This window comes from Chrysochloris asiatica, unplaced genomic scaffold, assembly GCF_000296735.1.
Source record: "Chrysochloris asiatica unplaced genomic scaffold, ChrAsi1.0 scaffold00303, whole genome shotgun sequence".
Taxonomy (NCBI): Eukaryota; Metazoa; Chordata; class Mammalia; order Afrosoricida; family Chrysochloridae; genus Chrysochloris; species Chrysochloris asiatica.
In genome coordinates this window covers 289591-302278 of record NW_006408821.1, presented here as the reverse complement: position 1 = coordinate 302278, position 12688 = coordinate 289591, and the positions used below count along the sequence as shown (strand labels likewise).

At 34.4% G+C, this 12688-nt stretch overlaps 1 protein-coding gene across 1 annotated transcript in view; it reads right to left on the bottom strand.

Annotated features, from left to right (window-relative positions):
- Positions 1-12688, bottom strand: part of UBA6 (ubiquitin-like modifier activating enzyme 6) — a 144894-nt gene that overhangs the window by 4566 nt on the left and 127640 nt on the right. Inside the window, exons 26-32 of the mRNA XM_006874816.1 lie at positions 12010-12079; positions 10131-10202; positions 4785-4902; positions 3096-3289; positions 2210-2337; positions 901-988; positions 627-721 (exon numbers count right to left, since the gene is read on the bottom strand). Of these exons, the coding sequence (XP_006874878.1) occupies positions 627-721; positions 901-988; positions 2210-2337; positions 3096-3289; positions 4785-4902; positions 10131-10202; positions 12010-12079 (765 nt within the window). The remainder of the gene's footprint in view (positions 1-626; positions 722-900; positions 989-2209; positions 2338-3095; positions 3290-4784; positions 4903-10130; positions 10203-12009; positions 12080-12688) is intronic.

Sequence of the window (12688 nt, the reverse complement as noted above, 5' to 3'; positions counted from 1 at the left end):
GAAAGATTTACACCCTCGGAAACCCTGTACAGGGTCGCTATGGGTCGGACCCGACTCGATGGAACTCAACAACAACAACAACAAAGGGAAGCCCAGTTAATACCACTATTATTCAAATTTATGCACCAACCACTAAAGCCAGTGAGGATGAAATAAAACAATTCTACCAACTTCTTCAATCTGAAATTGATTAAACATGCATTCAAGATGTATTGATCATTACTGGTGATTGGAATGCAAAGGTTGGGAGCAAAGAGGAAGGATCAGTAGTTGGAAAATATATGGCCTTGCTGATACAAATGATGCTTGAGATTGCATGATAGAATTCAACAAAATCAATCAGTTGAGATATGGATTTACTGTTACCTACTGTGCTGAGTAAATCAGGTTTTTAAGACTATTGGCTGAAGAACTGACTCTGGACAATAACATATTCATAAGGGTATTATCATACTTCCGTGAACTTTTCTAGAAAGGTATTATTTTAGTTCACTTTATGCCATTAGATAAGAGTAAATTACATTTTTATTTGAATTTCAATTATCTGTATATTTAATTTTCCAGTGTGCATTAAGCTTATGTTTAAATTCTTATGAACCTTTCAAATACATTGCATGATAACTTACGTTAACTTCAATCTTTTAGCATGACCAGGCATTATGGGAACATAAAGCATCTTGACTCCCTGTACCACCATTGTTGGCTCAATTCCATACTTCTCCTAAAAGTTAATAACAAAAGAGAAAAAAATAAAACTACATACAAATATAAAATTGTGAATGACAATGCTGATCTACAACCAGTAAAATGAAAGCAAAGAATCTCTTGCTAAATGAAGTTACGTATAAAACTAACAAAAACCAGACTCAAAGCTACTAGTGAACCAAATAAATGTCTTACTTTGACTGCATTTATGAAATCCAAGAGGGTAAAATCTTCTTTTCCATGTATAATCCATCTGTCCCAAATTGTAAATGATATTCCATTTCTGTTGTAGAAAAAGATTTGTAACAGACATTTTCATTTCATCCTTTTAATTAAATCAGAACACAAAACCCAGCAGGCTGTGATTTAGCAAGTTACTGTGTGTTTGTGAGAGAGAAAGGGTTATAATGTCTTAATATTTCAGAATCTTATTTCCTTATCACATGAAACAGGTAACCATTTTTTAATCTTGCTAATCCTTCCACTTCCAATGTCTCCTTATAAATATATCTTAGAGACAGTGCTAACATGTGTACTCTTTTATCTGTCTCTTTTTAAACAATGACATGGGTTTCGTTTTCTGGATGTTCCAAGTTCCCTACTGCTGGACAGCTGGTTTGTTTACCATCTGTGGCTATCAAACACAACACCAGAATAAGTATCTTGCACATATGTCTTTAGAGATATGTGCAAATGTATCTACAAATTTGAAATATGGTTTCATATTTTCCTATACTATTTTACTCTCATTAGCAATGCATGAGAGCTCTTTTCTCACAGCCTTGCCAATCAAAGTGTTTTCAAAATTTGGTCGTTACCAATTTGAAATATGAGAAAATATCAGAGGAATGGTTTTTCATTGTCATAGAGCTTTTTAAACTAGATTCTAAATTCAGGATTCACAGTCAGACAGACACCAGGGTGCTTTCTAATTCATCTGGGTTCGGAAGACATCAAACAATAGAGATAGGAAAATGCTATATAATGTGGCAGGTTAAGTGTTATTAGAATATTTTGGTTGGTTTAGTCAAGAAATGCTTTATAAAGAAGGGATCTTACTTTGTCTTCCAGTGATAATTAGGATTTGTTTATACACACACACATAGATGTGTACATTGTTGTTAAGTGCCATCAAGTCAGTTGCAACCCATAGCGACCCTGCATAGGGTTTCCAAGGAGAAGCTGGTGACTTGGAGAACCATTGACTTTGATGTCCAGCACAATAACCCACTGTGTCACACCAGGACTCCATGTGTATACGTACATACATATGGAGTCCTGGTGTGATGCTGTAGGATAAGCACTGAACTGCTAACTACAAGGTCAGCGGTTCAAATCCACCAGCCAGCCCTCGAAAACCCTATATAGGGTCACTGTGAGTCACAATCGACTCACAGCGACTCTGTAATAAAAAGAAGAGTTGAAGCCAGTATATCTCCCTCTTAAAATGTAAACTACTTTATTTTACTTTCATTATATATGAGAAATAGAACTTCATGCATACCTGATTTCAGTTTTTCTTACTTCAGATGTCTCTGTAAACACTATAATTGGAATGGCTAAGTTAAGGAAACAATTTTTAAAAGCTTCAAATGGATAGTCACCAGCTACTTTGAGCACCTCCAATGCAACCTAGGTTTAAAAAAGTGATCCGATTACATAATTGCATAGCCTAAAACTATTCATGACTAATAAACTACCAAATTTTCTTAAATTCTTCTCTAGCATTTCTCTGTAGAGTAAAAGCAGCCATCGGACTGAAGTAATATCAATTTCTCATTTTAAACCTCTCCATGGTTAAGCGTATTTTATACTTTCAAACTTTTATGCACATGATGAACAGCGTTATTCAGAAAAATTTATTCATTGTATTATGTAATTCCTATCTTAGAAAGCAGATACCAGGATTTAAAGAAATACAGCAGTCTAAAGTCACTTAAAAAGGTACCAATAGCCTGATAAAGCTGCTAAGAGTAGTAAGATAGTACAAAATAGTATACCATAATTATTGAGAAATAATTACAATCGGAATGGAATAACTATACTGGAAATAATGCAAATGTTGATATAATATGAAGAATGTAACCAAAATCACTGAAAAGTATGTGTAGATATAACACAATATTATTAAAAAGAAGAAAAAGAAAACATTAAATTGCAAGAACAGTCAAATTACTAATATAAATTACATTATTAAAAAAAGGCAAATAACTAAAATCCAATATAATCAAAGAGCCAAGATGAAAGAATTTTACCGCATTTATGAAAAACAGAGCAACTACTTTGTAGAACACAAAGATGACTAAAAGATTATTACTTGTAAGGAAAATTAGATTACTCTATTTTCAGAAATGTCTTAAAAAGAAGCATTCGAAGGATAATGAACTCACCAAACCAGAAACTGCAGCAGTGGATGTTGCTATAGCAGGTATAATCTTACCAGCTATACGCTTTGTTTTGAAACGGTTAGCTGGTTCAATGCTATACATCCTGGCTCGAAGATTAGATGCTGCTGTGATGAAATCTATGTGCCCATTCTGATCATCATCCTTTTCAAAGGAAAGTACTGTCACCTGAAGATCACCTGATCATAACAGCCAGAAAAACAAAGTTTCCTAGCAAGTTAATAAAGGTTTAACTTGGTAAAACCCAAAGTGAGTTCACTACTCTTAAAAGTTTCTTTTTTGTTTAAATGGCTAAGAAAGTTAAGATGGGAATGTCAGGTAACTGAATCAATTTAAAATGATGACTAAATACTACTAAATTAAATAAGTTTTTTTTTAATAAAATATCTTATTCCTTTTTCAGTGAAGAAAAGCAGATAAAAAACAAAACAAAACAACGGTACAACATCTGCTATGTGATTTACAATAAAAATAAGGGGACATCAGTGCAATGTTCAAAATCTGATACCATAAACACTACTCTGAAACATTTTCTGATAATTTAGAATAGGGTGAGTTGATCAACTATCTTTCTAGATTATTCTGTAAATAACATCTGTAATCTGATCTATGATGAAGTGAAAAAACAAGAAAAGGTAGTAAGTTTTTTCCAGAACTAAAATTATTTGTAAATTAAGTAGTTGGCCATTTTTTCAGGATATTTTACTGGCCAGTACATAAAATCTACAGTTTGGAACTATTTATTTATATAACGAAGTGGTAGTGAACCAATCTAAGAATATTATTATGTAAGTCTGCTTTAAAAATAGAGACTTCAATGATTTAAAACTTCTGTTATTCTCCTTTGACATTTAGGACTTTTTAAGAAAGGGTGCATATGGATCACCTTGCAATCCCAATCAGTAATTATGGAGATAAGAATCCAAGAGATCTGCCTATGTACTTTTTTGTAAAGTGATTTTACTGGACCTAAGGATTAGCCTCCACAAATAGCCCATATTTTGTTCATTATGTTGTTGTTGTGAAGTGCCGTCGAGTCAGTTCTGACCCACAGCAACCCTGTATAGGGTTTTCAAAGAGCAGCTGGTGAGCTTGAACCACAGGCCTTGCAGTTCAAATGACTTTGTACACATTTGTCTGGCACATTAGCCCACAGCACCACACCAGGACTCCGTTTGTTCATTTTGCTAACCATAAATTAAACAAGAATCACAAAGATAATTAAAACAATCAGAGCAACAACAATAAACTGGTTACTATGATTTGGAGAATTAGATTTCGAACTTTGAGAGAGGGGATATCAACTAAAACCAAACCCATTGCTTTCAAGTTGATCCTGACTCATAGTGACCCACCAATAGGACAGAGCAGTAGAACTGTCCTATAGGGCAGACTTGACACATGATTCTTCTGAGGAGCACTGGTGAGTTCTAATCACCGATCTTTTCAGTTAGCATCCAAGCATTAAACCACTGTACAACTAGGGCTAGTGCTGGGAAAAGGATGTATTTAGACAGTTAAAGATGAACTGACTAAATTGAGATTGTGATTACAATCTCAATCAGTGTCATTGCTATTGTTGTTTTGTTACTTAATCCACAAGATTTTGGTATAGAACTTAATGAAAATAAAAATCTATCCTGTCCAAAACTTTTAACAAAGACTTTCCCTTACTTTTGGTAGCTTCATTAGATGAAATAGCTGTCTCAAGTTGGAAAACAGCATTCCTCTCATCTTCACTACTAATAGGAACATGGTCTGGTTTTCTTGCAGTTTCATCTGTTTGAACAACCTTTAAATACATGTTATATATTTGTTAATGTTATCACATTCTGTACCCAAGTTTTACCCTTTATCCATCTTATCAAATAAATCACATATAAGGACCTATATTATATTCCCTCCATGTAATAGCATTTAAAAAATGTTAACAAAATTATTGAAGCATGTTTCCTTGACGTATGCCTAGGAGTTCTGCCAATTAGATACATGTACTCCACGTTTATCCCTGTTGTCCTTTTATTCTTCATATACTACAAGTCATGGACAGTTCATTCACCAATTTATCTACTTGTATAAAATCAACTGATTACAAGACTTCTTCCTTAAAATAAAAACACAAAATAGAAGACCACAAATAACACTTTTTTCTTGAATTTTGCAGGACTTAGCTAAAGGCTACAAGGGTAACTGGAACACATGGTTGTTACCTGGATGATTTTCAGAGTGTGTACGAAAGAGATATATAGTATACATGCAAAAAAAGAAGCATACTTAGTATTTTCAAACTTACTCCTTTAAAATCATTTGCCTGGTAAAATCCCAACCCACGAATATCTTTTTTTATTATTTTTTAAGGGGTAGATCTTATCATTAGCAGTATGCATTATATAAAATAGGTCTTCAAAAAGTTCATGAAATATGCACAGTATGAAAAAACTACACAGATTTCAATTTTTTTTTTGCACCAATATAAATTTGTACATTATTTATAACATGTCTGAAGAAGAACTAGTTTGAGCCCTGAAGAAGAGTAAGGCATTCATTTGAAAAGAGACCCTATCAAAGTACCATGAAGTCTGCTAAAATTGATGCAAGAACCAACATTAAATTTATGATGAAGCTTGGGAGGTAGAATGGTGAAATCACTGATGCTTTATGAAAAGTTTATGGGGATAATGTTCCCCTCAAATCAGCAAATTACAAGTAGATAACTCCTTTTAACAAGGGTCGAGATACTATTGAAGATAAGGCCTGCAGTAGTAGATCATCCACATCAATTTGTGCAGAGCAATCTTGTCCACGCCCAAACTGAAGAGAACCTACCACTAACAGCAGAAACAATAGCCAACACCAGAGACATCTTAACTGGTTCCGCTTATATCATTCTGACTGAAATTAAAGTTGAATAAACACTCTGTTTGATGGGTGCCCAAATGGTTGCACTCTTACCAGCTGCAGACAAGAGCAGAGATTTCAGTAGAAAATTTAAACAAGTGGGATTAAGATCCTACCTAAATCATTATTTGAGAGAACTGTAGCAGGAGATAAAACATGGGTTTTCTAGTAAAATCCTGATGACAAAGCAAAATCAAAGCAATGGCTACAAAGAGATGGAAGCGGCTCAGTTAAAGCAAAAGTAAACTGGTCAAGAGCAAAGGTTATGGCATCAGTCTTTTGGGATACTCAGGGTATTTTGTTTGTTGACTTTCTGGAGGGCTAAAGAATGGTAACATCTGCTTATTATGAATGTTTTGAGAAAGTCAGCCAAAGCTTTAGCAGAAAACACCCAGAAATCTTCACTAGATAATCTTCTCCATAATGACAACACTCCCGATCATTCCTCTCATCAAACAAGTACAGTTTTGCGAGTTTCAATGGGTAATCATTAGGCATCCACCTTAATGTCCAGATTTGGTTCATTCTAATTTTTGTTTTTTTCTTTAAAAGGCACCCATTTTTTTCAGAGAAGAATATAAAAAGGACTGTATTTATATGGTCCAATTTCTAGTTCTTTACAGATGAATTATTGTTATTACTGCTTGCAAAAGTGTCTTGAACTTGATTATATTAATAAAGTCTGTGTTTTGTTTTGAACTTATAATTCCATTTTTTCATAACTTTTTGAAAAAGTCCTGTAAAATGCTATATAATGCATAATTTGCTGATGTCGTCCTTCTCATATGTTCACTTGCAGATGTTCAAAGATTTGATTTAAATAAAGATAGTAATAACTAAACAACAAGAAAAAAAACTGACTTAATTTAAGGAATACCTGTATTCTACAGATGAATCCAAACAACTAAAAGTAACTTTTCTGTTATTGTTGTTAGGTGCCATCAAGGAAGTTCTTACTCATAGGGACCCTATATACAACAGAACAAAATGTTGTACAGTCCTGAAACATATTCACAATCGTTGCTGTTTTAGCTCTTTGTTGCAGCCACTGTGTCAAACCAACTCATGGAGGGTCTTGCTCCTTTTGGCTGAACCTCTGCTTTACCAAGCATAACGTCCTTTTCCCAGGGATTGGTTGATCACTCCTGTTAACATGCCGAAAGTATACAAAATGAAGTCTCACTATTACTAAAAAGGATTCTGGTATCTTTTTCCAAGACAGATTTGTTTTTGGCAGTCTGTGGGGTATACAAGTTTGTCAACACCATAATTCAAATGTATCGATTCCTGTATCATTATCCAGCTTTAGCAAGCATGAGGCCATTACAAATACCGGATGGCTTGGGGTGAGATACACCTTAGTCCTCAAAGTTAACAATTTTGCTCTTGAACTTTATTGAAGATCTTTGCAGCAGATTTGGCCAATGTAATACTTTGTCTGATATCTTGACCACTGCTTCCATGGTTGTTGATTGTGGATATGAATAAAATGAACTCTCTGAGAACATTAATCTTTTATCCATTTATCATAATATTGCTCATTGGTCTTGTGAGGATTTCTGTTTTATGTTGACGTATAATCCATAATGAAATCTGTAGTCTTTTATCTTCATTAGTAAGCACTTCAAAAACGTTCCTTCGCTTTCAGCAAGCTAAATGGTGTCATTTGCATATCACAGGTTATTAAGGCATTTTCCTCAAATACTGATACGAGGAGTTCTTCATATAGCCCAGCTTATTTATTTAACATACAGATTGAATAAGCATGGTGAAAGGATACAATCCTGATGCACACCTTTCCTGATTTTAAGCCATGCAGTATGCCTTTGCAATATGAATGACTCTGTCTCTTGATCCACATATATATTGTGCATGAGCACAACTACGTGTTCTGGACTTTCCATTTCACAATGTTACTCATAATTTTTGTTACGATCTACATGAGAGTTTTGCATCGTCAATAAAATACAGATAAATATCTTTCTGGTATTCTCTGTGACTAGAAAAAAGGAATCCTCTTTTTTCTATATCTATGGGAATATAGTGGTTCCTCATTGCTGTCTTGCAATTATACAACATGTTCTAATTAAATGCCTTTCCTAAAGGCTACTATAAAATACATACTACAGAATACAACCTCTGATCACAATTTCCCTGATACCTTCATTCAACCTATCATCTCATGTGTTCTATTGCAGTAAATTTGTACCAACTTTTCCTGGTTCTTCTCTGTGCCCCATGTCATTCCTAACACAATAGTGAAAGTAATCCTTTTAAATGTAGTCAGATTATGTAATTCCTTTAGTACCCAACTATCTTATTAATTTTCCATTGCCTCATAAGTATGTGAAAGCTGGACAATGGATAAAGATGATCAAAGCGTTCATGCCTTTGATTGTCCTAAGGTCGTTTGTTCCTGGAATGTAAGATTTACTACTCCTCCCTTTGTTACAAAACTTCTACTTTGACAGTTGTGACAATTTCATTTAGTCACGATAACAATTAATCCCTGTTGAATCAAAAGAATCCTATCCCCATCCCCTGTCTAGACAAGATGAAAACTATTCAGTGGGGATTCTACCTTCCCCCACACACTCTGAAACTAAACTTCCTCTTGAAAACTTGTAAGCCAGTCACTTTGTGCCTTTATAGTCTCCCTGACCCCCATTTTATGTAGCCAATGTTTAAGTTGCCCTTCCCTATCAATTCTGTGTACTATGGGGGTAGGCTTGATCCTTGATTTGAAGACTCCTTCCTGTTCAGTTGGTATTTTGAGCGATTACATCCATAAGTATAGGTCAAGTTCATCAAACTGTAGCAATGTGCATTTGCTTCCTTTATCAAATTTATCTTCCTCTAATCAGGTTCTGATCATCGAGTCATTGAAGATGGTTTGAGCAGGTACCATCTGCAAGTCTGGGCGTTCTTGTGTCCCCTCCTCCCCCTCTTTCATATCAGATGGATGTTTTTCACTTTCAGCTCTAGCCCTCCATGGCTAGGGCAATGTTCAGGGGCTCAAGAATTCCCAAGCTCCCCAAACATGGGACCAACAAGTTCTTGCTCTTCATCTCAAGGTTGATAGGATTCTATGGAATGTGGTCAAACACAGCCCGTAATTTCATTACTACCTTTTCCCCATTTCCACTCACATGTAGACCAATGCAGTCACTAGCTAGCTTACATGCCTTCTTATCTGTTGCCTCTGAGTTTCAATCTTGGAGGAGGGTTTGTTCTGAAGGGACTTGAATGCTTGCCTTGATGGCTCCCCGGCAAACAGTTTGCTTGTTTTTATACATAGTCAAACAGATTGCTGTTTTTGGATTTTATTTTGTTTTTTCCTAATGGCAAATAAATCTGTCTTGGAAGAAGTACAGATATAATAATTCTTAGAAGAAAGGACACCTAGATTTCATCTCCCTTACTTTGGACATGTTCTGAGATGTCAATAATCCCTAGAGAAGGATATCATGCTTGATAAGTGGAAGGTCAGTGACAGAAAGGAAGACCTTCAAGGAGAGATGGATTGACACAGTGGTTGCAACAATCGTGAGGATGGTGCAGAACTAGGCAATGTTTTGTTTCCTTATACGTAAGTTTGCTATGAGTTGGGATCAACACAGTGGCACCAAACAACAACCCTGTTAATATCATCTCCTACTACCCTCCACTTGCTTATTCTTCCTCTGTAACACATTCTGGTCTTCAGATCATTCAAGAGTTTTCCTTGTCCACATTCCTGTATCCAGTATTCCTTTTTCATCACGTATCATCATGCCTGGCTCACTCTCTTAATTCAAGTTTCTATTTAAGTTACTGGGCAGAAATGCTTTTGCCTGCTATCTTATATAAAACGACACTAGTTTATTACTCTTTACTTCCAATCCTTGTTTTATTATTTTTCTTTCCTTTGTACTTAGCTTCACTTGATACACTTAATGGCATTTCTGTTTGTCTGTCTCTGTACCATTAGACCATTATTTCCATGAGGACAAAAACTTTATTTTGTACATTGTTAAGTTCTCAGAGTTTAGAATGAAGGCTTTACAAGTATAAGTTCAGTGACTATTTGCAGAGTGTGAAATTCAATCACTATTTGATGAATGAACTGATTTGTAAACATACCTTGCTGGAAGGTTTGAATTCCTGAATCTTTACATCAGAAAGAATATTCAGGAGGGTATCTGCTGATAAGTCCTATTTGTAAAAAATAGTAATTTTATCAACAAATGTAATCTCATTTTGGGATTCTAAAATTAAAATAATAGTAAGATGTTTATAATATTAATATTTATATAATATTATAATATTAAGATGTTAGCTTCTGACTTTTAAAGAAAATACTCATTCAAGACATTTATCTTTCTTTCTATAGAAATACTGCCCATAAAAGCAAAGGAAAGGATAAAAAAAAGTTATCTATTTGTTAACAAGCCTAAAATAAAAAAAATAAAAGAATTTAAAGGTAGTTTTAGGACAGGTTGTGAATATCAAATTGAGTCAAAAATTTTGAGATCAGGAATTATCTATTTCATTTATTTTCCTGTTCCAGTGCTGTTAAGTCCATTTATATTCATGATGACCCCATGTTTGCCAGAATAGAACTGTGCTCCACAGGGTTTCAATGGCTGATTTTTTTCCAGAAGGAGACTTTCAGGCCATTTTTTTTTTTTTGAGATGCCTCTGGGTGACATGGAACCTTTAACATTTTATGTTTACCACCTGAAGTATCATCCATTTCCACCACACAGGAATTTCTTTCACAAAGTTTTCTACACAAAATTATACTCAGTAAATACTGATTCAATAAATAAAATAAAGAAACGGCATTAATTTCTTGATAAACAAAAATATTTTAAAAGATCAAGATAAACTTAAAATGATTTAAGCACTACCAGATTCATATTTATTAAGAAACAATCTCGGGAAAACAGAGAAATACCGCTTTTGAAGTCAACTATCACTCCTATGTCTCTTACAAAAAACCAGTGAATGCCACTATTTTTACCCAACAGCTATGATGCATTTAATTGTGTAGAAACTCCAAATAATAATATTAGTAGTAATAAAACAACATTCACTTTTATTTTGATCCAAAATAGGTGTGACGCTGTAGGATAAGCACTTGACCATAAAGTTGGTTTGAACAACAAGGTTGGCAGTTCAAACTCACCGATTAGTCGCTTCTTGGAAAGCCTATACATATAGCTGTACATCATAACTGACTCAATGGCACTTAACACCTATAAATCTGGCTCCGTTAAATTACATCAAAGACAAAATGCTGCTTCCAATTTTTCATTTAGCCTACTCAAAAGTGCAACAGTTGATTTAGCTCTAATATACATTTGTGAGGGAAAAAAATCACTAATGCTTATCTGCTATTAAATAGGTTAGATCCTTTATATGTTCGTTAATGAAGATAATAACTATGACAATGGGTGCTGAATGTCAGATGGGGTCTAGCATTTTAGAATTTCTTAAATTGTAAATTCCAATAGTCAGAGTAACCCTTTTATAAGTCAGATTATGTAATTCCTCTAGCATCTAACTACCTTAATTATTTTAAATTGCATCATAGTATGTGAAAGCTGGAAAACAAATTAAGGAATACTAAATAATTGATAATAGTATCAAAGATTAACACAAATGTTAACAAAGACAATAAGGAATATTTTTAAATTGGTAAAAAAAAGTATTCTCTTTGGCTGCTTAACTAGGATAACTAATGAAGGCTGCATATGAGCTAAAAATAATTTGAACTCCCTGAACAAACTTTGCTGTTTTACTACTTAAACTTCGAAATTTTTACTTTCTTTACTTAGAAATATTACAACAAATCTTCAACTTTTCCTGTTAGGGAAGGCAACAATGAAATAAAATGTCAAAGAATGATTCTTACAACATATGAACATATTTTCATGTAATCATTTGGTAAGTCATCACATATTTTGTATTAATAATTGGTTTTGAATCACTTGCTAGGGCCCAAAGAATATCTTACCTTTTTTGTGAATGGAATGCAATACACTGTAGCATATAGTTTTGCAGCATTTTGAATGAAATTGAAGTGCCTAATAAAATAAAAATAAAATAAAATTTGAATGCGCAATTATGTTTTATAAATTAAGAACTGGATTCCTGGTATGGCAAAGTGGGATAAAACACTGGACTACAAGGTCAGTTTGAACCATAAGGTCAGCAGTTCAAATTCACCAGCAGCTCCTTGAAAGCTCTATACTGGGTCGCTTTGTCAGAACTGACTTGACAGCAGTTAACAACAACAGTCTTTAAGAAGGTGTCTGAGGCAAAACTCCCCGAGAATTCTTCTGTTATAGGATTATTGTTTTTCTAAATTAGACAATGAAATTCTGGTCTGTAGCAAAATATTATAAAGCTATAAAAGAGAAAGCATCAGGACCACTACTGTAAACGACTAAGGGAAAGAACCCATAACTAAAGGGGGGTGGGGGGAATTCTTTGTTGAGTATTGGGATGCTGGGGGTGGGTGAGGGGAGGGAGGGGACGGTGGAGCACAGGGCAGGAATTAGACACAGGATAGTTTGGGTGCTAGGGAGGGGGCAATATACAAGTAGGGAGAGGGGAATGGAAGAACAAAGCAGATGGGAGAACAATTAGACAGGTCTCAATGGGCTAAGTGAGACAGAGGTAAATAATGATAT